This window comes from Medicago truncatula, chromosome 1 (assembly GCF_003473485.1).
Source record: "Medicago truncatula cultivar Jemalong A17 chromosome 1, MtrunA17r5.0-ANR, whole genome shotgun sequence".
In the NCBI taxonomy this organism is placed as follows: Eukaryota; Viridiplantae; Streptophyta; class Magnoliopsida; order Fabales; family Fabaceae; genus Medicago; species Medicago truncatula.
Genome location: NC_053042.1, coordinates 2,751,763 through 2,779,755, shown reverse-complemented (window position 1 = coordinate 2,779,755; position 27,993 = coordinate 2,751,763). Strand labels below are relative to the sequence as shown.

General features: G+C 33.5%; 3 protein-coding genes and 2 non-coding genes across 9 annotated transcripts; 2 read left to right on the top strand and 3 right to left on the bottom strand.

The window, feature by feature from the left end:
- Window positions 1–1,315: 1,315 nt before the first annotated feature.
- Window positions 1,316–1,798, bottom strand: LOC25481939 (uncharacterized). Its single transcript, XM_013610361.2, has one exon. It carries the CDS (start codon window positions 1,796–1,798, stop codon window positions 1,316–1,318), a length of 483 nt encoding a protein of 160 aa, XP_013465815.1.
- Window positions 1,799–3,549: 1,751 nt separating this feature from the next.
- On the bottom strand, window positions 3,550–3,630 carry TRNAL-AAG (transfer RNA leucine (anticodon AAG)). Its single transcript has one exon. It is a non-coding gene; the product is annotated as a tRNA-Leu (tRNA).
- Window positions 3,631–9,744: 6,114 nt separating this feature from the next.
- LOC25481936 (hydroxyproline O-arabinosyltransferase 1) lies at window positions 9,745–14,814 on the top strand. The gene is made up of 8 exons (XM_013610359.3): window positions 9,745–10,309; window positions 11,296–11,363; window positions 11,451–11,652; window positions 11,886–11,983; window positions 12,071–12,140; window positions 13,342–13,413; window positions 13,519–13,629; window positions 14,535–14,814. Exons 1-8 carry the CDS (start codon window positions 9,908–9,910, stop codon window positions 14,592–14,594), a joined length of 1,083 nt encoding a protein of 360 aa, XP_013465813.1. The 5' UTR covers window positions 9,745–9,907; the 3' UTR covers window positions 14,595–14,814.
- A 13-nt stretch (window positions 14,815–14,827) lies between these two features.
- Window positions 14,828–27,416, bottom strand: LOC25481935 (histone H3-lysine(4) N-trimethyltransferase ATX1). 5 transcript variants are annotated; one of them, XM_024775270.2, is made up of 15 exons: window positions 27,083–27,416; window positions 25,661–26,246; window positions 24,365–24,746; window positions 22,703–24,260; window positions 21,426–21,498; window positions 21,184–21,304; window positions 21,011–21,097; window positions 20,313–20,660; window positions 19,529–19,624; window positions 18,829–18,990; window positions 18,568–18,738; window positions 16,655–16,768; window positions 16,396–16,578; window positions 16,028–16,072; window positions 14,828–15,149 (listed from the first exon to the last, which is right to left on the bottom strand). In XM_024775270.2, exons 5-15 carry the CDS (start codon window positions 21,488–21,490, stop codon window positions 15,015–15,017), a joined length of 1,527 nt encoding a protein of 508 aa, XP_024631038.1. In that variant the 5' UTR covers window positions 21,491–21,498; window positions 22,703–24,260; window positions 24,365–24,746; window positions 25,661–26,246; window positions 27,083–27,416; the 3' UTR covers window positions 14,828–15,014. The 5 variants fall into 5 exon arrangements, with proteins under 5 accessions (XP_024631038.1, XP_024631039.1, XP_039688080.1 ...); XM_024775271.2 differs by having other exon boundaries at window positions 22,703–24,746; window positions 25,661–25,851; window positions 25,937–26,246; XM_039832146.1 differs by having other exon boundaries at window positions 22,703–24,746; window positions 25,661–25,885; window positions 26,009–26,246.
- A 481-nt stretch (window positions 27,417–27,897) lies between these two features.
- On the top strand, window positions 27,898–27,971 carry TRNAI-AAU (transfer RNA isoleucine (anticodon AAU)). The gene has a single exon. It is a non-coding gene; the product is annotated as a tRNA-Ile (tRNA).
- Window positions 27,972–27,993: the final 22 nt, after the last annotated feature.

The following is a 27,993-nucleotide window of genomic DNA, read 5'->3' as shown; positions in this document are numbered from 1 at the left end:
GGGATTGGTGAAATTATCATTTATCTTGTTTATAAGAACGTTTTTAATGGGTGCCCCCAAGTGCCCTCACTCACACTTTATGGGAAACTTTTCAGAAGGTCATCCATATCAAAATTGCTCAAAGTCAAACACACTTAACCATGAAGTTCTTATGGAATAGACTATAAAAAAGAAGATACATATTGTTGATATATGTAGTGCTAAACAATTCTTATAAGTCTTTCCTTAACCATACAGTCTCATACCTATACAACCCCAGGGTTCCTCTCATTTTGATGTGGATTCAATTCACCTAGAAGCTGACAGGAGTCGCTTATTGTCATGCCTTATGCATCGACGATCACTCCCCATCCTTGTCGGCCTCGAACTTTACAAACATAATTCCATTCCGAAAGTTAAAATGTGTCAGTATCTTAATGCCCATTTGATGAACTTGATATGGTAAAATGAATAGTATAGAAATTGTTTAAGTATCTTAAGATATGATATGATAGAACTTAATCAATTCATATTTAAATTTAAGAAAACATTGATTAATAAAATAAATAAATAAAGCATGTAACTTAAGAATTACATATTGTTTTACTATAGAAACAAAATGTGTATGGTTGCATAAATATAGTGTGACATTGTGGGACCACTTGCTAGCGTTTTTTTTTTTTTTTGGGTGATTGAAGTTTGAAATCCGACATTGCTTATATTATGCATTGTTCATACCAACGAAGGATACTTGCTAGCGTAGTCTATAAATCCGAATGAATTCCTTAAAAAAAATAACCATTAGAGATGTTCTAAAGTATATGAGTTTTAATCTTTGTAATGAGTTTGAAGTATATCTTGTACTCAATTAATAAATTTTGCTTATCCGAGCCTAAAATCAGTCTCGGATACTTTGAAGGATTAGTCTTCAAGTTGGATGCATAAATACTTCAAGTTGTGTTTCCTTCTCCTACTGTTTTCTATTATGAAAAGGAGGAAATGGAGTTAAAATCCATTTTTTATTTTTAAAAATGGCGGTTTGATTATACTTTTCTTTTAGCGATATTGATTCTATTTTTATTCCTAACTATCATGATTACATTATAATCACCAAACATCAATATAAAATTTTCATAGAAGAAGATACATTTATGGAGATGGAGATAATGAAGCCAACACAACATTGCAGTTTGCAAGTATTTGAATTGAAAACCCCTATCAAACATATAGAAGCTACCTTGTAGACAATAGAAGACATATGCCATAGATTTGTCTCCATTTAATATTCTTGGCATCAATTTGAATGAGCATACATGGAATATGTCTATGGTGTTGATCAACTATACCCAACAATCTCCTTTGGAAGCTCATCCGAGTAATTGATCGTCTGGGAAGAACGCGGAGGCGACCTAGGCAACCGAGAGCTAAAATTCATAATTGGAATATCTTCTTGGGCAGTTTCATTTTCAAAATTGAGCGCATAACTAGAAGGGTCGTAGCTAAAATCAGCGGATTGTGATTGACGATGATGATGATGTTTGCTGCGACCCACACGTGACCTTTGGCTTTTTCCCCTAACACGAGAAAAGTCGCTTCCATTACAGGTAGGCGATTTCCTAAACCACGAGGATGGTGAACTTGAAGAACCTGCCGGAGAAATTGGTGTTCTTGGTATGTGTAACTTGTTGTAGAATCCTTCTCCTCCTATTGGCGAATCATCACCATGATGATTATGATGATGAAGATTTCCGGTGAAGCAACATATCGAATTTTTCAACTTCTCCTTTATAGATGATTGTCTAGGAATAACATCGTCCATTACTAACCTGCAGACAGACACTGGAATTTGGTTAACGATGAATTAATGAAACTCATATGTTGTGATGAGGTTGAAGGAGTGTGGATTTTATAATAAGATGAGGGCTTAAGGAGGAAATGAAATTTGAAGGAGAAAAAGGAGTCGAGGATGTTAATGTGTTATTGTTGGGAAAAATCCGAAGAAACCGTGGGATGAACGTGTTTGCGATTTTTGTGTTAAAACCACGTTGTGTTGTTTATGTTTAGGTAAAATTTGTGTGCCGACAACCTTAATTATACATGTGACAATTATGGTTTTGTTTTGAATTTTTCTTATATTTGGCTAAATTATAGGTATGGTGGGTGAGTAATAATATCAACCGTACAAATCTAATCATCTTTTGTTGTTACAATACAAATGTAATTCCAGAATTCTGCTGTAACAAAAAGAAAATGGTGTCAATTAGTTTATTAAACTATACAAGAAGTTGAGATCCCTATGTTCTTGAATGATTTGCCTAATTGACAGCAATATATATTAGCATATAGTTTTTTCTTTTTTTAGGGTTCACTAGAAGAACAATCTACTTGTTAGAAAATTATCATTTGTTACGTTTTTTTTGTTATTGGTCTAATACAATATTTATTTAAGATATTTTATTTGAAGGGAAAAATATCTAAAATATTGAATATCAGTTTTTTTTTTTATAGAATTTTTGTACCAAACAGTATATAAATTGTCAATTTCATTTTAGTTTAAGAGTGTGCTTGATGAGTCTTGAGAACAAGTAATGAGTCAAACTTTTTTTAGATTGAGCCATGTGTGATTTTAATTTCTGGAAATTGCTTTAGCAGCCTTCAAAATCGCTTAATCTATCAAAAACATTTATTTCAATAGGGTTATTTTTGCTTATAAAATTTATTGGAAGTATCTTTCAGTAGATGTTTTCATTAAATTTTAAGCAAATCTTTTAATTTCCAAGCCTTTTTTTTGTCACCACATTGGGTATGGAAGGAACATTTTTTTTTTTTCCTAACATGTTATCCATTTAATCCCACTAAGCCATATCCGTGTCTTTTCACGTTTTGAGTGACAAACCGTGGGGTTTGATTATATTCTCTAACTAGTGTATTTTTTTAAAATTAGTGTAACTTATATGTGTAGCATGTGTTAGTGTTAGTATTAATAATTCAAGACAAAATTTCTTATAATATATTTCTTGAACAATAGTGTTAGAACTTAGAACACATTTATTTTATTCATACTATTGTGTAGTTTTTCTTACAAAACAAAACTAGACAAAAAAACTAGACAAATTCATTAATAATCAAACACGTAATACGCATGAAAATATCATTGCAATCTTAGCAGCAATATATGGAATGGAGTATGAATATGATGTATTTGATTCTATAAATATAAAAAAAAGGCTATAAAATTATCAAGTTTTGTTACCATTAAAATTTCTCTTTTTAGACCCTAGAAAATTATCATGTAAAGTTTTAGTCACTGTGTAGACATGCTGAAACAAAAATGTTTAATTTTCTTTAGCTTTTATATTTTTTGAGTGATTTTAGCAGTCATGTTTAAAAAAAAAATTAAAAAGATCTTCCAACAAAATTTGTAATTCTTTAACTTGAATGAATTTTGCGTATATGGGTTTTGTAATATTGTATTGATCTTTGTAATAAAAAAAAAAAAATACACTAGTACTTGAGAGTGGGATCATTTGTAAAAAATACATTACTGAAAAAAAAGATAGTAAAATTATTTGTTGAGAGTGGGATTTGAACCCACGCCCTTTCGGACCAGAACCTTAATCTGGCGCCTTAGACCAACTCGGCCATCTCAACTATGTTGCAAATTATTAGGTATTACAACATAATTATCTAAAAAAACATTTTTAAAAGAAAGTTTTATGTAAAATAATGTGTTTAATGTAATTTCGTCATCTATAAATATTTTTCTTAAAAAATCATCAATATATTTTTTTTTTGGAAAGAATCTATATTTACTTGTAATCACGTGTCTTATACTTTATTTTTATTTTTATAGATAGATGAAATGATAAAGTCATTATAAATAAACTACAACACACAAGTGGTAGATAGACGAAATGATAAAGTCGTTATAAATAAACTCACACACACAAGTGGAGGTGTCGGGGTTCGAACAACGGTCATGACGTCCTACTTAACAATTTCTGCATTTTGCCAATTGGGTTAGGATTTGTAGACTCCCGCGTCTATTTGTGAACTTCGGTGTCTTAATATTCTATTTTTTTAGGGGATATATAAATATTGATTGAAGAAAAAAACTTGATATGTTATTTCTATTAAAATATTCATAAGAACTATAATATTAGAGTGTTATTTCAAGTAAAAGGATCAATATATTTTTATCATAATACTGAAGTATAATTAATAGATATTTATTTTTGATAAATCATAGTATATTTATTCTTGGTTTCTACCAATGAGAGTTGAGTTTAAGTTACACCGTGACAAATTAACAAATTAATTAATGTCCAAATCTTAGTTGAAAAATGTATTCATATTTAATGTTTGATATATTTCAAATAGGATTACCAAAAACAATGCTTGATTTCAAAGAATAATATCTTTTGAACTGAACTTCACAATTTTTACAAACACATAAATGCGAGCAAAGAGTCCCTAGATTGCACTCGATTATATTCATCAACCTTCTCGGAAGTGCCAATATTTTTTGTAAAAAGACACGTAGTGCAATTTTCTTCATTTTTTAGGGTTTGAATAAAAAAAGTCCGACCTAAGTCTCAAGCTAGTGAGGTATAGGCTTAGGACCTTTGTGGAGCTAGAGAAGACTCAAAAAACGAAGTTGCACACTTTGAAGATGAACCCAGCTAAATGTGTATTTGGAATATTTTTTGGAACTTCCTGGTACATAATACAGGTTTTCTGGTACATAATAAAGGAATTGAGGTGGAGAAGAACAAGGCACAAAGAAGAAGTTGCAGAGTCTCTACGGGGAAAATAAGTTTCCTAAGAAGGTTCATATCTAATTTGATTGGCAAGATGAAGTCATTTTCACCTTTGTTAAGACTAAAGGACTTAGAGGGAATGATATGGGGAGCCGAAAACATAACACCATTAAGCAAATCAAGTAGGCCTTTGTGAATCCACCAGTACTCGTGCCACTAGTACCAGGTAAACCGGTAAAGTTGTACATTGTCGCAAAAGATGAGTCAATCGGGTTCTTGCTAGCACAAGATATCGATGATGGAATGGACTTAGTCGAATCTTGAATGATGCTTAGACTAGATATACATCCACTGAGAAATTATTTGTATCGCTACTCTATGCTTGCAACAAACTTAAGTATTATTTTTCACCTTGGACCGCCAATATTTACATAAGGACCCATTGGCCCTATGCAAAGGCACCGTCTACGTCTACGTAGGGTGCACCCTTATTGACTCCCCAAATCTGCAATTCCCATATATTGAGGCTGAATAAAGCATGTTGCCCTTGTGCGGAGCAGATTATAGTGGATTGAGGGGAACGAGAGATGCAAATGGGCATGGGAACACAACAACAACGATTGGAAAGGATTTGAGGAACAACATCGGCAACGATGGAACTCTATCATGCTTGTTTTCTTTTTATGTTGTTTATTGCTATGAACATGAATAACTAATTTTCTTTGATAAGGTCTTTTAGATGAGTTTATTTTGAGCTATTTGAATCATGTAATTGTTAAGTATACAATTGCAATCTAGTATTATTCAGTTATATTTGTGCCTAATGTGTTTTATATATTGACGAATGTATGAACCGATCCCAAATATCAACTGATTACTAGTCCTAACTGTTGAATTTGACCTAATATAATTGTTCAACGTAACAGATCACTTTAGAGATACTCCCTCCGTCCCAAATTGTATGATGTTTTGACCATTTCATACGTATTAAGAAATGTAATTAATATTGTGTGGGGACGAGAAATTATGAGTTGTTTTACAAAATTATCCTTAATAAATGGTATGGAAAAGATAAATGAAATAATTGAAAGAAGAGGGAGTAATTAATAGTTAATGATATAATAGGAAAAGTAACATTAATATTTCATTGGTATCATAAAACGACATATAATTTGGGACAATTTTTTTTTCCAAAGCGACATACAATTTGGGACGGAGGGAGTATTAGATTGTTAGGTTGTGAATTTAGAAATTAACAATTATAAAATCTTCAATGACTACGAACTCACCTAAGAGATTAAGGAGTTGTAATCAGATAAGAGAGTTTTGAGTCAAGAGATTGATCTGAATCATTTTGTTAATTTATCGTAATACTAGACGCATAATTGTAAAAATCAGACGCAATTATCAAGCAGTAAGACATAAACAATTTATTTTTATTTTTATTTTCAATTAAACTCAAATATATGTTCTACATTATCCCATTTGTTAAATCCTTATTATAATTAAATTTTCAAGTTGAGATTGAAATAATCACTGTGGAGACGAACTTATAAATTTTAGGCTTAATTATACTTTTGGTCCTTGTGTTTTGGCCTATTCGCGAAATTGGTCCTGCCCTTTTAAAACAGAACAAAACGGTCCTTCAAAAACAAAAAATTTTGCAGGGACCTTTTTTAAAAACAAAATATTTTGCAGGGACCAAAAACTACAAAATTGGTTCAGTTATAATGTGTCACGTATGCAAATCATCACAAAAGTGGGGTCAGAGACTATTTTCAAAAACAAAAAATTTTGCAGAGACCAAAAACAATTTTTTTTTACCAGGGACTAAAACCATATTTTAGCCTTGATAAATTATGAATTGAACCAGACTGAACTGTGTCAATTCAGTTCCAAAACTATTGATAAAGGTTCAGTTTTTTTTATTCAGCTTGTTTAATTTTTTGGTTTTTTTGTCAACCCCTACCCATAAGATAGTTTGGAAATTCAAATGCCAACTAAATCACAAGTTCTCTAACAATAAAGTCAAATACAAGGTGATGATCATGGAACTTAAGATATAGGTAATCATGGTCTGATGGTCTATGAATAATATCATATTCAAGTCATAAGGGACTCTCAGTTGGTGATTAAACAAATTATCGGGGAATACAAATGCTTGAATGTTTGTCAATGCAATTGTTTAACATGTCCCGACAATCCTTGGGGTACAAGGAAACACCTCTTGATCTTACACATGAGAAAGACTTTTGTTGTTCCACTTCAATTTCTGTTAAAAAAAAGACACAGAAATTACACATTTAACTTCAACGATAGCTAACTACCATTCAAGAACAAAGAAAATGAATGTAGTCAAACGGTAGTTAACTACTGTTGAAGTTAAATGTGTAATTTTCATGTGTTTTCAAACAAAAACTAAAGTGGGAACAACAATTTTTCACAAGAAATACCATACAGAAGAGCCAAAATCGTTTGCATACTTTTTGTGACATTAGACAAAGCAGAATCTTTGATGTACATTTTAATTTTAATTAGCAGCTCAAATCTTTTTCTAGGGGTAGTAGCTCGGATCTTATTGCTCGTTTTTCTTTAATAGTTTATTTAAATTCAAATATAAGTAAAAATTACTAGTATAAACACTCATTTTGACTTTTAAACATTACAATAATCTAGGTGCTAGCGTAAACAAATTGATATACTAGTCGTATAATTAAATTCTTAGGCCTTTAAATTTAACGTTTAAAGATATGGGGCCTAAGGAAATGGTTTTCTTCACCAATGACTCAAGGAAGGGTATATACAAGTGGTCGAATTTTGAATTAAAGAGTTTGTTGATCACTTAAGGAGGATCTATCTATTTAAGCTTACTACTCGCGATCGTTTATATAAGATGACACATGTTTTTTCTAATTTAACGAAGGTTCTGGTTCGAATTCAGTATTAGGCATGCAACAACCTTAAAATTCTTACGGATAGCTTACCGTTCATTTGAGTCCCACAATGTTCGAGGGATTAATCTCCGCACTCGGTTTAAAAAAAAAAAAATAGCTGACTTCAAAGTAAAACAAAAAGAACTCAACTATGTGATGAGAGATGGAAATTTGTATGAGAAAGGAGTCAATAGAGTTCTCATCAAATGTTTGGGAAGAGAAAAATCTCTCAGTCATGGGAGAAGTTCATGAAGGACTTTGTGGATCCCATAGAGTTGTTCATACGATTAAGTGGCTGATTTATCGCCATGGATATTATTGGCCAACAATAATGGCTAATTGCTTCCAAAATGCTAAGGGATGTGAAATGTGTCAGTTAAATGGTCTAATAATACAAAGGACATCCATAGATTTATTGGCCAATAAACAAATCTTAGTCATGCAGGGGATGAACTATGGATCAGATTGGAAAAATATATCCTACTTCCTTTAAGAGACACAATTTCATCATAACGGCTGTTTACTACTTCACTATATCGACTCATCTACGGTTAGAGTGTGGTACTACCTTTGAAAATTAACGTATATTCATTACGAGTTGCCAAACAAAATTAACTTGAAATTGATTAGTATCAACAAGCTATGTTAATTGAAATGGACTCTCTAGATGAATATCAAATAATGACAGTTCCAAGAAAAAAGGGCCAAAGTCTACAATAAACAAGTCTAGCTTAAACAAATTTTTGAAGGTAATTGAAAAACTAATTTACCACTTGGGATTAAAGATCCGAAATTGGAGAAATAGTTTCCAAATTGGGAAAGACTCGTCATTGTTATCAAAGATTAAACTTATCTAATTTCTGCTGATCTAATATGATTTGTTTGCGCTCTTTCTTTTTCTCTTAACTGCGTTGTTTTCAATACAAAATTATTTTTAATTATCGTAACTTATGTAATATTTTACAGCATAGACAAAACTACATTATTATCATCCTAGATAATAAAATGAAGGTTTAAATATGTCTTTAGTCCTTGCACTTTCATCAGATTTTGGTATTGGTCCCTACACTTTTTTTTTGTTTGGAATTGGTCCCTGCATTTTGTAAAAATATTGGTATTGGTCCCTCTCTTAACTTTCTGTTAAAAAAAAAACACAAAACTATTGGTATTGGTCCCTGTACTTTGTAAAAATATTGATATTGGTGCCACGTGGCGTGAAATGATTGGGCCACGTGGCACTCCGTTGGTTTTGTGTTTTTTTTTTTAACAGAAAGTTAACAGAGGGACCAATACCAATATTTTTACAAAGTGCAGGGACCAATGTCAAACAAAAAAAGTGCAGGGACCAATGCCAAAATCTGATAAAAGTGCAGGGACCAATAACACATTTAAACCTAAAATGAAAAACAAAATTAATTAATCAACTTAGTGCTTCACGAAAACCATTTTACGTGGTCGTTTAAAATAAATAAATAAAATCTTGAAATAGCAAGGATTAATTTCAATTTATTTTTACAAGGGTGAACAAAATTTTGCTCAAATGACATGGATAAACACTATATTTTTTTGTTACAAACACTATTTAACCTTTTTCTTTATCCACAATGTTATAGACATGAAGTTTTCATAATCATTTAGTAAGACAATGAAAAAAAATAGGGTTAATTAAGTAAATCATCCTTATAAATATTCAGAATTTTATTTTTAATCCTTACAAAATAAAATCACACTTTTTAGTTCCTATAAAAATTTTTATCAGCATTTTTAATTCTTATAAAATTTTTCTATCAGCGCTTTTAGTCCTTGTAAAAAAAATTCATCAACATTTTTTATCTTTAAAATGCTTAAAGAAAATGTCACAAAAACTAAAAAATATGATTTTATTTTGTAGGAATTAAAGACAAAATTGTGAATATTTACATATTATATCGTCCACCTAATCCATCCATCTATTTTTTAACGTAACTTCTACAATCAACATTATACCAAAATAAAAAATGACTCAAATAGCATTTTTCAATTTTTTTATGAACAAATAGCATGTTCTTTAATCATTAATGGAAAAACAAAGTGAAGAAGACTTTTTTGAGAGTTTCCTTTTTCAACACCAACTAGATATAGACAAGAACCCTTCATATAGCCGCCTAGTAGTAATAATTCACCATCTTCTTCTTCTTCTTCTTCTTCACATGAATCAAAACTAGAACAAGAAAAAGAACAAAACAACTTTCAAAAATGGGTTGTGGAAACATGTTTTTCACAATCCTAATAACATTCTCAGTAACATTAATAACATACAACATCATTATCTCAGGAAACGCACCTTTGAAACAAGATTTTCCTGGTCCATCACGTAAACCATCAATAAAAATCGACCCAATAATCAAGATGCCACTTAATAGAAAAAGTGCTTCTTCTAAGAGATTATTTCATACAGCAGTTACAGCTTCTGATTCTGTTTACAATACATGGCAGTGTAGAGTTATGTATTATTGGTTTAAGAAGATGAAGGAAAGTGGTGATGAGAATTCTGGTATGGGTGGATTTACTAGGATTTTGCATTCTGGTAAGAGTGATCAGTATATGGATGAGATCCCTACTTTTGTTGCTCAACCTCTGCCTTCTGGAATGGATCAGGTTCTTCATTTTCATTGCTTTGAATCACTTTTATGTATTTATTTTTTATGGGTTTTGTTGATTTGTATAAATGATGTATGTACTGTACTTGATCTTGGTGAAAAATGGTTTTTTTTTTTTTTTTTTTTTTTTTTTGTGATTGGGAATTAAATATGAGAATTGTTTATTTTCTGATTAATTTGAGAAATGCTAGTGGTGAATTTTACCATAGTTGATAGTTGAGTTTGAGTGATTTAGGATCTAAATTTCAGTAATTTGAATCATTGACTAATTTGTATAAATACTTGATATGGGAGAAACATGGTATTTTTGTAATTGGGTATTGTTTACTTTCTGTTTAAATTGAGAAATGCTAGTGGTGAATTTTACCATAGTTGATAGTTGAGTTTGCATGATTTAGGAACTGAATTGTAATAGTTTGAATCATTGACTAAATTGTGAGTGAGGTTAGTAGATTTTTAGGGATTGAAATCACTACTGTTGTTTGGAAATGGATTCCTTATAGTCAAATAGTGATTGCAGGAAGATCTTAGTAATCTGATTTTGATCCGTAATTTGTAATTTTTTGTGTTAACTGTTTACAACAACAACATCCAGGCATTATCCTAGTAAGTGGGGTCGGCTACATGAATCAAATGACGCAATAGTCTGATTTCAATAAAATGGCTTAATATTCTTGGAGTGAATCAGTAATTAAGTCCCTAAAACAGTGGATATCAGACAATTTTCTTTGTAAAACTAATGAAATTTAAAATGATTTCTGAAACTAAAATTTCTTGATTACGTTAGTCCTTTTGGGTCGATCAGTTTATTCTCTGAAATTGGCGCGGAGGAACTAACATGATTGAGGTTTTAATTTCAAAAGTTATTTTGAAGGTTCATTAATTCTGGGGACCAATTTGACCCACCCTACAACTTGAGGACAAAATTGATGAGTCGCTTGTTGTTTTTGTGCAATCTTATTAATGTATGTTCTTTTATGGCAGGGTTACATTGTCCTTAATAGACCATGGGCATTTGTACAGTGGCTTCAACAAGCAGATATCAAAGAAGAGTGCGATATGTTTAACTTTAAATTTCATTTTCTATTCTAGGATTTTGGTTTTGACTTTTATTAATGTGTTTTTGTTTTGTATATCAGTTACATATTGATGTCAGAGCCAGATCATATCATTGTGAAACCTATACCCAACTTAGCCAGAGATGGAATGGGAGCTGCATTCCCTTTCTTTTATATTGAGCCTAAGAAGTATGAGAAAGTGCTAAGAAAGTACTACCCTGAGGAGAATGGACCTGTAACCAATATAGATCCTATTGGGAATTCACCTGTAATTGTTGGCAAGGTATCTGTCATTTAGTTCTTTCTGGTAATTATGATTTATGGATAGAGTTTAATTTTGTTATACATTGTCCATGTAAAAAATTTTACACTGTGTCAGCGAATCAAAACCAATCATACATGTGATTCTAGAAGTAGTTATAATTAAAGTCAAATGACGGTGTATGTGAATTAAATAATTATGGATATTCTTGATTTTTGACAACTTTTTTTAATTTAATTTTGCAAAAATGATAGGAATCCCTTAAGAAGATTGCTCCAACATGGATGAATGTTTCCTTGGCAATGAAGAAGGATCCTGAAACCGATAAAGCTTTTGGATGGGTGCTTGAAATGTATATTTCTTCACTTCTCTAAGTAGTACTATCCTTCTTAGCCTCACAACAACTTGATTTTTATGCTATTTTGTATCATTGATACAGGTATGCTTATGCCGTTTCGTCTGCTCTTCATGGTGTTGGTAACATATTACACAAGGACTTCATGATTCAGGTTGAATAAGGTTCTCTTTTTTGTATATTTTCTACTGTCATGTCATGTGTGTTATCAAGGTTCTCATATGGCAATATGTGGTAGTGAATGAGAACCATTGATTTCTACCTATCGATTTTTATTGATAAGTTTAGAACACTATGCAATGAAGAATTATATTTAAGGCAATCTAATATCATAATAAGTTCATAAGACACGACTTCAAGTAAAGCACGGTTAGTTTTGTCTTGTGTAGCCATTTAGTCAAGGATTTCAATGTCCTGCATAAGCCTTAAGTTTTAGTATGAAGTGTGGTGAGTGGTGATTCTAGAGGCCTTTAGAACAGTTCATTTGAACTTATATACCACAATAAGTGTTCAGGTGCTAGCTTATAATATAGTATAAAAAATGAGTCATGCTATATGGCACGACACACCTCACACACGAATACTCATGATAGGTGAAACAACAAGCAATTTGCTCAGTAAAAAACAAATCTAACACTTTAAGGGTCTAGACTCAATTCACGTAACACTTTAACCCCAACAAGTATTGGACAGTTGTTACTTATCTTGAACTAAAAGCTAAATCATTATTAGCACTAGTTAATAAGACAAAAACGAGACAAAGACAACACAAAGCGGTTATGTAGACGCTAAATGATCATTTTAAATCATAGAAAAGTTAAAAGAAAGGCATTATTCTATTGTCATAGAATATCTTGTACACTTGAGTATTTCCCATACAAAATATCTGGATATTATCATAGAATATCTTGATTTATCTCTTACGATCAGTTTTCAATCTTATCAAATCATATCGCGTAAATAGGCAAAAAAATATTTGTAATATCATATTTATTGCTTTTACCCCTATATAAAGAGTCTTCCGCTGTGTAGTTCATAACACACAGTTTCATTACCTATCTCTCTCGTTTTTTCTCTTTCAACTTTGATACTATTTTATCTTCAAACAAGAAGTTTTTCGGTCCTGTTACTGTAGGAATCACGTAGAATAGTGCTTGAACAATCCTGTATTCATTTATTTTTTGTATTATTTCAATCTCTAGACTTTAGGCCCATCTTTAATTCTCATTTGCTTTCCATTTTCCAACATTGTACTAAAAGACACTTATATGGGTCTGTGCATAAACTGAATTCATCAAAAGCATGTTGCTATCTTCAAATTTACCAAGATTTTCTTTGTTTATTATGCATGTCAGCCACCATGGGACAAAGAACTTGGCAAGACGTTCATAATTCACTACACTTATGGGTGTGACTATTCCATGAAGGTACCCATCTATTATTAAATTCTTAATCAAACAACACTACATGTACACATCTTTTTCTATCTTATTGCTTAAGTCGTTGCTTAATGTATGGTGTGAAATAATCAGGGTGAACTGACATATGGAAAAATTGGAGAATGGAGGTTTGATAAAAGATCTTATGATCTTGTTGCTCCAAAAAATCTGACATTGCCACCACCTGGTGTTCCGGAAAGTGTGGTATGTTTCATCTTCCTTCGTGTTAGTGTGGTTACTTCGTCAAATTTCCTTCACTTTTTTGTGTGTGTCGGTTTTGTTTTTTTGGGGGGGGGGGTGTTCTGGAAAAGTTATCATTCACTGTCTTGATTAACTCAATCAGTTTAAGGCTTCGTTTCAGAGTTTAGATCAGAAAGGAGGGGGAGTTATGAGGATAAAGACTAGATGATAGGGAAGGATAATGGAGAGTAGTCTCTTATCTTGCATAGGAGTTTATTTTACTTCATTAGAATAAAACTCTGATATGTTGAAGGTTAAAAAAATATATTGGGGAGGGCTTTAAATAAATTTTCAAATCCTCTCTCTATAATACGTAGAAAACAATATTCATGAATATTCTCGTCTCCTCTCTTCCAAAACACTCACCTGCAAGTGGATTTTGAGATTGGTCATACATATTGGTTGGTCCTTGAACCGGATACAAAAAGGTGAGGGATTCCTCCCCTTTTGTTCCTCCTAGCACAAAGACTAGTACACAAACACCCCGCCACCAACCCGAGCCCAACCAATTTGAGTAAAGTCATGGATTGGGTTATATCAATAATAGTCTCCATTGTTATCATATACTCTCTTAAAGAAAAACTGTTATGGTTAACTCTTAGAAAGACATTTGTACTGTTTGGAAGAGTTGTTGTGGATCTCTTGATTTTAAGGTCATCTAATGTAACTGTCAACAATTATTTGTTTTTCCTGAATAGGAACAATTGGCTCATAACCTATTGTTTATAAACAAATCATAATTTTACATAAATGATGTCTTTGAACGAATAACTATCACACGTTTCCTTCAAGCTCTTCTTGTTTTGAATGATTGGGAGATTTGGGAATTGAGATTATGTCTAATTTTACATTTGTTTTTCCTTTTCTAGGTGACTCTAGTGAAAATGGTTAATGAAGCCGCAGCAAATATTCCGAACTGGTCATCGTAGGGCTTTCTACAGGTGGTTACAGTGTGATCAGAATGCAGGGACTGCTTACCATTTGTCACAGATTGACATCATACAACACCGTGTATCTGTAATTCTTATGTAGATGACTTTACACCTGAGGCAAACATGAATTTTTTCAATGCTTGGTAAAAATGTGTTGTGGCTCAGTCTGTCCAAAACACCATATTGAAATATATTATTTTATTGATTGTTGTAGTTAGGGAGACAACGAGTTTTCGCAGGAAGAAATCACAACTGCGTTCAAATTTGATACCTCGGTAACTTATTTCATACAACAATTTGACATCAGTCAAGTGATGTCGTAAATGAAATCCCAAAAACCTGAACTTTTTCCCACATAAAGAGGCAACATGTTTCACACAACATAATGTAAAATTTAACAGTTTTTCAAAATGCCAGTCAATTCAGAGAGCGCCTGCAATTTATTGAATTGCAGGAACATGGGATTTTCTTTTCTTCATCTTCGCGGTTGAAGTGGTAATCATAAGTGATTTCTTCACCAGCTAATATGTCCCTCTTTGCAAAGAAGATAACCTACAAAACCGGATGACACTTAGTTTTGTCATATGTCAAGTTTTATCTCAGGTCATGTCTAATATTTTATGGAATTAATTCAAATACACGTTAGTTTTTGAACTGTCAATCACTCATTTCCATTGTATCATTGAAAATGTTTGACTTCAATCATACGAGGGTTGTAATTTATCAACAATGTAAAACTTTAAACACTGATTGTATATCAAAAATTAATCTCATATTTTCTTATGATTGAAGTCAATGCATAACAGAAACCGTCAATGCATCTAAAAATTAGTTTATCTCCAAGAAACGTGTTAAGAGTATAGCCTAAGCTTGTAATAGTTGGTAACAAGCTTCTATTAGACTAAGTGACAGCTGTTAGATTAGTACACCTGTCACAATCCTATGCATCTATTAACAATAATAAACTCTCTCTACTCTAACCGTTTTCTGTTTCAAGCTTTCTCAATCACAACAATGGAGATTCTCATCTTCTATCAACACGTTCCTATGATTTTTATATTCTAATTTAACAAAACATTTGCCAACAAGTTCCAAGCTCCTGCACAAGTAGCCTTGTGATAACCATATGCGTTCCCCCGGCTATATATAATTGAGTGAAAGAGGCATGCATTTTACACTGACAACCATTATTTTTCCACTTCATACAATCGAATTCAAAAGCAATTTTTAAGAGTGGGATAATGTGGCCAAATAATAGACTCTAATTCCAATGCATGCTCTATAATTTGTATCGTGACAATCAATTGGTGCTATTTATTCCAATAACAATCCTCCATGTGGCAATAGTCTAACATTCAATACAGATTATGTGGCAATGGCAATCAATTAGTGCTACTTATTCTAATTGAATCATGTCAACAACAAATTACCTTCTTCTCATGCCTAACAGTAATCACTTCCGACGTGCAATTTGGCTGACCATGTAAATAAACATAAGTTAGCATGCTGAATTGGTCTATAAATTGAAATAGTTGATATTGTAAAAACAAACGGCATTGATGGAGATTTCTAAAAGTCATTGAATATATTTTTCTTGGTCAAAACCCCAAAAACTTTAAATACTTATTTATGTAGTTTGAGAATACTACCCCAAACTAGTTCTCAACAAGTCAGAAGTCTTATAAACCAGCAAGCAATAACTATATGCATAAGACTCAATGAATATACATTGAAGTTGACAAAAACTAGAAAAAGAGAACAATAAACAAATGTAGACTGGAGCTTCCAAGTAACATACCAGGCATGAGTGGTTAATAAATCGAGCAATCCCCCCCTTCCTTGTAGCATCAATTATATGTTCTTTGTCTATCGTAAAGAAGTAACAGACATTTTTGTACCGAAGTTTCTTTCCAGATATGTATTCAGTTTCTCTTTTATTAGATACGCTTTGTCCCACAATTTCACCGACATACTCTACAACCTATAGAAGCATGAGAAACATATATTTGCAATCATAGTGGAGCGGTATTTAAAACAGTTCAAGTTCAGTATTGTACCATACTACCCCGAGATATGAGCTGAGAAGTATAAAGACCAAGACCATGTATCCCAGATTTGAATACACCAAGATTTTTCCAGCCCTTCACTTGTTTGTATTGAGCATATTCTTTCTGCAAATAGTAAGCCATTAGATACTCGGCACATTCTTTGAACAGATAGTAGGGGACACAAGACAATGGGCTGAAGCTTACCGAAAACATTAAAATACCAAGTTATCCCGAAGCAGCTTCCCCAAAGAATTAAATGTTATTGGGTGAAATTAAACGAGTCATTTTTATATCTATGAGTGGTTTTTATATCTAACACACTCCCTCATAAGAGCCCTTTGTGCTTATGTAAAGAGAGCACAGGCCTACCCTACATGGTGCTGATTTTTTAAGGTTTTATTTTGAGCACGTGTCATGAATAAGCAATCCCAAAACCTAAGCTATTGGGTGAAAGTACATGAATGAATTTATATGAACATACATATGTAACTTTTCATTTAAAATTTACTTTCTTGAAATGCCTAAACCGCAGTTTAGTTTAAGTAAGAAGTTAATATGAAAACTCAAGACTTGATCTTCATAACTTGAACCTGTCATATGTTTGCCACACATCAGAGGAAACTAAATGTCAATCAACCACTCACCAGTAAATAAAGCAACTACCCAACCATAGTTGTCCTACTCAACCATAGCTGTCAAACTCGTTGGTACTTGTAAACCACTAGTTTACAAGCTTAGGTAGGGAAAACGGATTGACTTGCATACTCAATTTTTGGTAATATTGGTCAGAAATCAGAGTCCATCCGACTCGGATACACTCGCTCAAACTTGGGAGTCTAGGGGCAAGTTTGGTAGTCTGAAAGTTCTCTAAGAAGTGGTTGAAAACGGAAGGCACGGTTTCATTTCAACCTGTTCTGTGCTTTCATAATTGCCCATGGCCTCAGAACGCATGCAGCCGTCACCGGCGGTTACTCTAGGGCTCCAACCATGTTGAGCTAATGTGGCATTATCTGTTTCTGTTGTATGTGATCATTGCTGATCTTATGTAGCGTGAGCTAGTTTCTGATGTAATCATTAGTGTAATTCTCAGTTTTTTGTTAGACACTTGTCAGAAGTTAGTTACCAAGTCTAACTGACTCCTGTACACTATAAATGAGTTCTCTCAAGGAGTAACAATAGTAGATTTCGATACAGTTTCAGTTTTTCTCCTTTCCAAATATCAAAATATTCCACTCTACATCCAGGAGAAGCAAAAGGCCTCCCTCCCTCTGGAGGGCCTAAAAAAGCTTCCCTCTGGTGAGCACTCAAAATCAAATACTGTCACTGAAGCCTGCTCTGGGTAAGCCTTGCTTTGATTTAGACCGCCACTAATGTTAGTGCAAGGTTCTAATAGTTAACAGACTCTGTGTGTGTGTCATATATAGGTTTTTAAATATTTTTTAGGCTTAAATGCGCTTTTGGTCCCCCTATTTCCAAAACCGTTTTTAGGCTCCTACTTAACCTTTTCGAAATTTTGATCACTCATTTTTGGATTATTTTTTTATGATGTGGCCTATCCATTTATGACATGCCAGCGCTGATTAGGCATATTTTTGCTGACACGGATATGAAGTGTGGCCTAATATGCACTGCCACTTCATCAACCAAAAATGAGATGAGGGACCAAAATTCTGAAAAAAGATAAATAGGGGGACCAAAATACCGGTTTTTAAAATAGGGGGACCAAAACATCATATTTCTTGAAAATAGGGGAGGACCAAAACTGCATTTACGCCTATTTTTTATATATATGAACTCCTACAATTTATCCACTTGAATCTACAGAAGTACCACAAGTTTACCTAGACTGTCAAGTTTGACAACCTCACATAACAATTCTCAACCATCAAAAATAGGGGACTACATATACAACTTGAACATACCTGAGGATCACGCTCAATATCTGAATCTGGAAATTTAGGAATTCCTTGTGAACGCAATTTCTGCTCATTCATGCGAATCCAAGCATTTAACTGCTCATCCGGAACACGGTATCCACCCCAGGGTTTTAAGGCACTGCAATGATTATTATTGATACCATCCCATCTACGGCTCTGGTAACCATGAAGCACACAACAACGGAAATTTAATATCATAAGTCAATTGTCCAATCCACTTCTGATAATGCCACAACAACGGAATACCTCTGTCCTAGCACAGGTGAATTCCTTTTCCTTTCGACTGTCCATCGCATCAGTAGGATCATATGCAGACTGACATTCAGGGCCAATACCATGAAGCACACATCTTCCATAAAACCCAACTTTCTCGTCATTAACTCCCTCAATTTCATTTTGTAGCAGGTTCTGCAGATGTTCAAAGGCTTTTGTTATAGGAGTTGTCATACAAACAAATAAGTATACTGCTCAAAGTGAGTTGTCAAGCATTCAATGGCTGTGCATTCCACAATAATGGATAAAAAATCAATCAAATATTGAAAGCAGCCAATAAAATGCTTCCCAACGTAGCCTGGGTACTAACCCCAGGAATAAAAGACATGAAAAGAGGCACGGACACTAAAGATTATTACACTGACACATACACACATAGGCCATTTCTAGGCTATAGAAGAAACTGGGACATAGCATATCTATCCAAGTTGAAGTGCATAGTTTCTTACAGGTATTTCAGTGCATAGTTGAGAGCAATATAAGCGATAATTTCGACCATTCATATACAGTTATTATCAATATGATCTCATTCTCATCTCAATCTCATGAACTCACTTGATATATACATGGGTGAGGGTAAAAGGATGAATTAAATTCCAAATGAAGTCTACCGATACATTTCCTAACATCAGAAATAGTAAGATGAAAACTACCAAATAGCAACGGACAATACCTTCTGGTAAGCACACCAAGGATGAAACTTGACAGAGCAATCAACAATCCTGCACTCTATACATGAACCACCCCATCGATTGCAAATTGAACAGACCTGGTACAAGTAGTGTAGAGAAAACATGGCCCAATGTCACGCAATAAATTTCTCCATTCTCATAGTTTATAACTATTACAAGACAGTTTCCTTTATTTAGACTCTATATCATATGCATGAGGATCTAGAGTTGTGTGTTAATCCATCCATACCAGACAAGGACTTGCAACAAAGTAATAAACCCATATGTAATTCCAACAAACACACTAGGGCTTATCATATAACCCTAATTCCAACAAACACGCTATGGCTTATCATATAACCCTGAAGGGGTAAATAAGGAGCAGTTAATTGACCCTAAATACCATAAAAGGCACAAATTTTCAAGAGAGATGATATTCAACACTTACTCTATGTCAGTACAGTAACATGAGAATAATAAGGAAATACATAAATAAATAAATAAACAAGTCACCAGGTGATTATCTATTTCATACAAGGTAATTTTTTGCCCTTTTTCTTATTTTATGTATTAGTTTCTATATGCATAAGATATGGTAAATATAGGAGGCAGAAGCAAACCAATCCAACTGAAATATTGCAAAACAACCATTCAACAGGCAGTTGATCAAATAAAAGATAATTCAACGAAATAACAAATGCTTACTACAGTACTTAAGAAATTAGTTAACAGGCAGTTAATCAAATAAAAGACAATTCAACCCGAGTATTTCTGTATGGTACTTACCACATCAGCTTTTGGAGGTGAAACACGAGATACATTCATAGAACTCATGGTGTTTTTATTGCGGCATCTTGCCCAAGGAGTCCAAAGCCCACAAACCATATGAACCCACTGCTTAACAGTGGGATCAAAAAATCCTTCTGTTATGCTGTTATTCTCCGTTAAGATAATAACAGTGCTAGCAGTTTTTCGTTTGCGATTGGTAGACATCCTTTTGTCAGATCTTCTTATGTACCTTATAGACCTCCCATCTTTCTCAGAGGTCCACTCCTTTAGGAGGCTTTTTACCATTGAGTGGCTCGATAAGGCTATGGTCATGGCTCCACCTCCATAACCACATAGGACACAAGCCTTTTTGTTGGACCCATGCAAATTGGAAAGTATGAAAAGAATTTAAATTAATTCCAAAAGAAGAAAATTAAAATGCATTTATCAGAAAATCATAGTTTAGATTTTAGAATACTTTATACATGGTAGCAGAGGAAAGACAATAGTTAGGTATTTGGTATAAATGATCAATAGTTGATTGACCTCATATTGGCATGTGGAGAGAGCTGCTTATAAAAAAATGAAAATAAAATCTGAACGAATGGCTTCTTGTTGTAAAAAGCAAACCACAAAAATAATGAAACTTCAGATCAGGACTGGAATTTGAATGAAAAAATTCAAATGCTTATTGGAGCAAACATCAATAAACATACAATATTTTTTGACTTTTTGTTGCATGGTCTACAACACCAAGGACCTCGTCTAGGTAATGCTGAAATACCATAGCAAGCCTGATGCACCTAATAAAAAAGATAATGAAGATAATATCAAACTCTTATTTCATATAAAAATATGATATGTTGAATATATTTCAATAGTTACATACTTTAATTAGACAGGTACCACACTCAAATAAACGGTTATCTTCATCATTGCTTGAGTTTTGACAGACACAACAGAAAGAATCTGAATTAATGATGGACATGTTTGTGTGTTCTTGAACAAAGCTGTAACAACAATTCAATGCATACAGTAAGAATAACAATATGCACCAACATGAAAAATCTAGAAATTTAACAGAAAGATTTCTACATAATCAAAAATTAAGACAACTTTTGATTTGCTCACGTTTTACGTCTTTTGTTACACAAACCATGCTCGTGATCTTCCGCGTAATTCAGAATATCCTCCATTTGGGTTCCTGTATGCATTAAAAACCTAATGAGAGGACATTTTTAGGGAAAATAATTCAAACACCTGCCCAAAAGGTTATAATACAGAGATTCAATTTGAAACTAAATAGTTAACGATATTATAGAAAAGCACCACACTATGTTGTCAGATAGCGAAAAGGAGCGGCCAACCCTAAACCTGGGGTTTCGGGACAGTGGCATGTGAGGGGACTGCTACTCTATTATATGATTAATTTATACTGATTAAGTAATAATAAAAAATTAAGCATATAAATTTCTCTATATATATAAATAATTTATTGAATTTGTATTCGAGTCCAACATTGCTCGGGTTCCAGGTTGTTGGATGTATAAATGTGCTTGACCACCCTCGTCCTTTGAGCTAGCTTTTAGGATGAGGATTAAGCTTTTATTAAATTTGTATTCGAGTCCAAAATTAAGCTTTTATTACATAGTATCAGAGTCAAGTTAAGGATTACTATGTGGGAATTGGACTCAGGACCCACACTCGTGAGAGTGGGTATTGAAGTTGTATTGGAGTCCCACATTGCTCAAGTTCCTGAGCTATTGGATGTATAAATGTGTTTGGGCGCCCTTGTCCTTTAAGCTGACTTTTAGGATGAGATTCAAGCCCATTTAACATAATTAATACTATTTTTCAAATAATCAAGACTAAATACTATAAATAGTTTATATTTATTTTAATTAAGTGGTATTTTGGGCCAAGTCCATTATCTTGGATCAAACAAAGACCAGGCTTATCATTAACTAACTCTAATTCTCAAGTATACAGTGACATGATCCCTTCTCTTCACTTTGGCTCCTTCTACTTCCGCCTTTCATGTCTCCAACTACGACACACATCACCGCCGCATGTGGGGGCAGCTACCCCCCAAAGATGCACCGCTGTGATATGTCGCAATTGACAACATAGCTCGCACATATGTCATTGTTATTGCATAAAGAAAGGCCAAATTGGTAGGACAATGACTGCTAGTTACACCAAACATGCAAATCAACAAGGCCAATTTGTCTTGAAGAACACCTTTATAACATTTGGAATTCCAAACATGAGTGCGCATTAAATAAATTTCTAAACTTCAAATATGGGTAACTCTATAACCCGCACATCATATCTTGTCATAATTTCTTTGTTTTTTATAATTAATTTACTGAAACAAAAAAGTTATTTTCAACAAAAATGTGACTGACCTCAAATTTACCTTTAGCAGTGATTTCATTGATGTTGCGCTGTTTTCGAATTTCTCTGCTCTTCAACTTCAACGAAGAAGCTCTACTTACAATATCACCCCGCCTTTCTTTGGTATCTCTCCTCCCTTTGTAAATAACATTTTGTTTGCTGCCTCTCTCAAAACCTTCCGTAGACACATCGGAATTTGTTTCATCGCAAATTTTTGTATCTTCGGATTCATTATCTTTCTTAGCTTTTAAACCTGATTACACACAGCTATGCTCCAAAACTTTTCCAAAGCCCAATCTCCTCCATTTCTTTTTTGTAGTTAGTCAAGGTGTTTTAGTTGTAGGGACCATATATATTTTAGAAGTTCCAAGGACCTAGCGTAGAGATAAAAAAAATTCTCGTTCTGGTACTTCTTTAATTGATAACTCACTAGATACTTCCCATATTTTCCACATACTACTGGCCTTTTGATTCTATGAGCACTTTCTTTTCTGCTAGAGGATGACATCGGCTTAGCATTGTTAGGTTCCTCATATGATGGTTTTTGCATTTGAAAATGCCCAAAGCAATCAGAAGTTAAATCCTTCCTTATTTTTTTGTGAAACACAGCATCAGAATATGATTCTGACTTGTAGCTATCTTCATTGTTGTAATGCTTATTTAGATGATTCTTACAAGAGAGAAATTTATATGAAAATGAAGAGGGTCTATGATTAGTATTAGGTTGAACCATGGAAGCCTTGATAGATGATCTTTGCTGGCTAGATGAAAAACACAATTGCATTTCTTCAGATTAACTAGAAGGGGAATCAAAAGCAACAGTACATTTTACCATTCTGGTTATCAGATGAGGAAGAGATTTCAGGAAGCAATGAAGCATCCAAAACTCTCACCGCAATTCTCTTTCGCTTTTTTCCTTTGAAGCTCTTCTTGACTGTTTGAGATTGATTGGATCTACAATTAGCACTAACTATTATATGATTTTGGTCCCACCCTTTCTTCCAAATAAAAAAATCCAACAGTTTAATATCATCAAGGAGACTACGGCATAGTTGATCATTAAAGATTCCCAGATAACCTTTTTTCAAGTCACTTCCAATGGTCGAGCCTGCATACTCGGCCCTTTTTTCACTTTCAACCAAATCAGATGACTAGCCCTTATCAATTCTCAACCCCTTCATCCCGCACAGATTCTCAATGCAACCAACATCTGTAGCATATACGGTACAAGAATCAACCTTGTTTGCCGCCATTACAGACGCCTGAGAAACAGCGGGAGCAGAACATCCAGAAGAAAACATAAAAAATTTCCCACTCCTTCAACAAGTCTTCCCTATCAATAATTTTTTTCCAAATGTTCGGCAGAAATGTTTCCCACATGGCCACTGTCTTGTCCTTCCCAATCCTGACTTTACTTGGCACATCTCTCCATTGAGATGTTGTATTTTCAAAGCATTCTGATCTCTACTACACTTTGAGGCTATCTTCAAAGAGTTCACACCATTGGCATCTGCAAACTATACTTTTACAATATCACGAGAGGGTTCAATTCCAGTGCAAACATTGTTTCTGCAACAGTTTCCCCAAAGGGAAATTTTAGAAGACAAATTACCAGACAGAATCCCAAGAAGCCAAATTACCAAAAAATTAAGGTAGAGTACACAATGACATACAAAAAACTGCAATACGCTTATACTATTTTCTCAATAAAATTTCTTGCGCAAGCTCCTTTCCCTTCCACTATTATTGTTCCAGAGAACATTAGAAGAACCAAATTGCACAGTTCCATATTCAGAATGCAGGTTCTTGGTATGATACCATCATCCACCAAATTTTTACAAGCACTTGCTTTCCCCTTGGGTTGAAAACTAAATTATGGAAATGGTAAAAAACAATGAACTCTTGGCCACATTGTCAGTTTGTGAACAGCACCTGAAATATTACTACATTCAGACATATAGTTTCAGGGTATAAGTAGAGGTTGTTCCTCGAGCATTTTGAATGAACCGGAAGCACGACTAAAACTATTCTGCAATTCTTCCTCCCTGCTAAAGTCTGCATTTAATGAACAAAATCCCAGAGTTAAGAATGTTTTCTTCAAAATTACAAACAAAATGAGCACACACTTATAAACAATTGAAAACTGAAACACTATAACAAAGAGTAAAGAAACAATATTGATTTAACGCACTATTTGTTATCTTCTTTAGGGTATGCAGTTTCGGAGAACTGGCAAAGGTAAACAATGGTGATTCTACAAATGATGCAACTAGATTTCCAGCCCGAGGTGGTTGACCAAGCCTAAGCTCAATGTTAGAGTAAGTTGCATCTTTTCCGAGTAGAACAGTTCTTAGATTCTACTTTCTGATACGTTCATGTTCTTTTAGATGGCTTGTTGGACTTTGTATAGACTGGGTAATTGACAAATATTCGTTCCTTTCCAGAGAATCAAGGAAAGGAGGTATAGGCTGACAACTGTCATTCAGTTGAGCTCAAAGTTTGGGGCAGGTGTACAAAAAGCCTTTATAGATTCCATTAACTGGCTTTTCACTTGGTCATAATGGCTGTTCTGCGTTGAATCATTTAAAACCCTTGAGAGGAATGTTGCAACCATCCTGGTTTGATATCGGTTATTTTCTGAACAATGCACCAATAAATAAATTGAGGTCTGTATCCGCATTCTTTGGAAACATTGCATAGTCAGAAAACTTTTCAGACCTTAATGTTCAAGATTAAATAATGCATAAAATAATCGCTACAAAGTAGAAACTGTTTTGTCATAATTTACCTCACAAAACATAAGTATAGACATGTGGCAACAATCACATAAGCAAGCAATACCAAGAAGCCATGTATTGTTTAGAAGAAGATAACCCACCTTTGAAGTCAAAAATAAAAATGCGAGTTCTCAACAAATATATAAAGCATAAACATTAACGAGACAGAACATATAAACTTCTCCCACTCACTTTTTCCCATGCAGAAGACCCAAGGACACCACTAACAGAAGGAGTTGCATACTACGCTGAGAAGTGAGAACCATTCAAAATCCGTTTTTGATGTCGATTGAATATTTGAGCTGTAAAAATTTAGACCAGAGGAAGGGCTTGTAACATGGCATTGCCCTCTAGAAGAAAAAGACTCCCTCACCTACTCACCGCTGAGAAATGTCGGCAAAGAAGCAATATTACTGCCTGAATATCATGAAATACAATATTACTACCACTACTAGTACCAACCATTACCCCGGAAGAAATATCAGGAAAAACACTGACAAACTTTGCAGATTATGATTAATTAGTTTTCCTGTTTTCAACCTCGCAATTTCAATAGAATCAACAACAGCCACGGTCAACAGCATTCCCAATTGCAGAAGTGGAATTATTAGATGCGGTGCAAAGCTTCGAATCAACCAACTTTGGGAAACTACACTACCACAATAGAATTTCCAATATTGCCATCAACTGAACCAAGATTAGTTGAACGAAAATTGCACAGATAACAGAACCTTACATCCCTTGAATAAATCTTGATCTTAAAAACAAAAACGATGACCTGCATAAAAAACCAATTATTCTCTCATCAGTACATATATAACCAATTGGAATCCTTGTTACACACCCTATTACTAGTAGTTTCTAAATTTAGTAAGGTACATACATGCAAGTTTTGATACACGCCAATCCAAATTTCATAAAGGATTTGAAATATGTTTGGATACGCGTATTCTCACCGCCACTGCACAATTGCATGCCTTCTCACCGTGAAAATCAGAAGCTACTATTTATAGCTTATATTTCAACGTGAATTTTCGGCATGATTTCAAAACTTGCCACCACCCACCGCGTATCCAAACACAATGAGCCCGTTTGTTTTGGATTTTTTTGAAAAAAAAATCTATTGTTTGATCTAAAAAAATCACTTTTTTATTTTTGTAGTGTTTGTTTTAGATTTTAAAAAAAGCTTCAAATCTTAAAAAAAAAATATGATTTTATAATAGTAAACAAACAAAAATAGCATTAGATTTTAATCTCTAGATACTTTTAACTCAAAATCTATTTTTTTTTTAAAGCTGAAACAAACACACCCAATATATCATTCTCTTAAATTGAATCAGTTTATATGATAACTTAATTACTTACCTAACGTAATGAACAAGAAAAATCACATCACTAAACATAACAACAATATATTGCATCAGTGCAAGTAGAAAAGCGATTATACATTACATCACAACAAGAATGCAAACAGAAAAAACGATTATGTAACACGCTTTTGAATAATAAAAAAAAAAAAAAAAATCGAGAAATTAAAATGTGATCATCGGAAAGCAGAGTGAAAACAGAAAACGCGCATGGAATGAAGAAATAGAAACACAGAAAGTAAATTACCTGATTATTACGGTTCTCTGGAACGAGCGATGGATGAAATGGCGAATGAGAATGGAAAGCATAGGAGGATTGGATGAGGTAGAGTTGTTGAAGAGAAAGGGGGGTGAGGAAGTGAAAGATGAGGGTGGGGGGTGTAGTTAGCAGGTGAAATGATGCGCGGTGGGGATGGAAGGAGGAATCCAGGATAAATGATCTATTACCGCTTAATTTAAATTTGTTTAAAATCCTTAATTTTTCGTTATTTTCCGCAAAATCTGATGTTGAAGCATTACCCACCATTGTTGTCAATATCGATTTCTTCTAAAACATCATCTCTTCACAATGGTTTATTAAGGAAAAATTGTGATTTCTTTTGTTCGTATTATGAGTGGTTTGTTAACCTTTTGATTATATTTTGAGATAATTTTTTAATTAGAGGTGGATTTGGCTTCAGCTATTTCTTTATTTGTATAGAATTTGGATGACATGAGTAGAACTTGTATTTTATTTCATATTTAGGTTTATTCACAGTGAGTTTAGTATCACTTGTACTTATCACGATGTATTAATAAAATGGTTTGTTGTTAAAAAAATAGCAACAATGGTATAAACATGCAATAGCCCGACAACGAAAATTTGTAGCCGTTAGTGATTTTTTTTTCCATAATTTTTTACTCAATTTGATAAAATATAGACAAGGAGATAAATTTTTCTTGATGGTTTCAAAGTAAACTAAAGTAGATAATATTTTGGGTAATTGATGATAATATTATTCATACCTTTGTAGTGGTATGATAAACAAACATTATAATGATTTGACAAAATTAAAATCAATTGGCCCATTAGCTCAGTTGGTTAGAGCGTCGTGCTAATAACGCGAAGGTCGCAGGTTCGAAACCTGCATGGGCCATAATTGAATTTTTTTTTTTCAA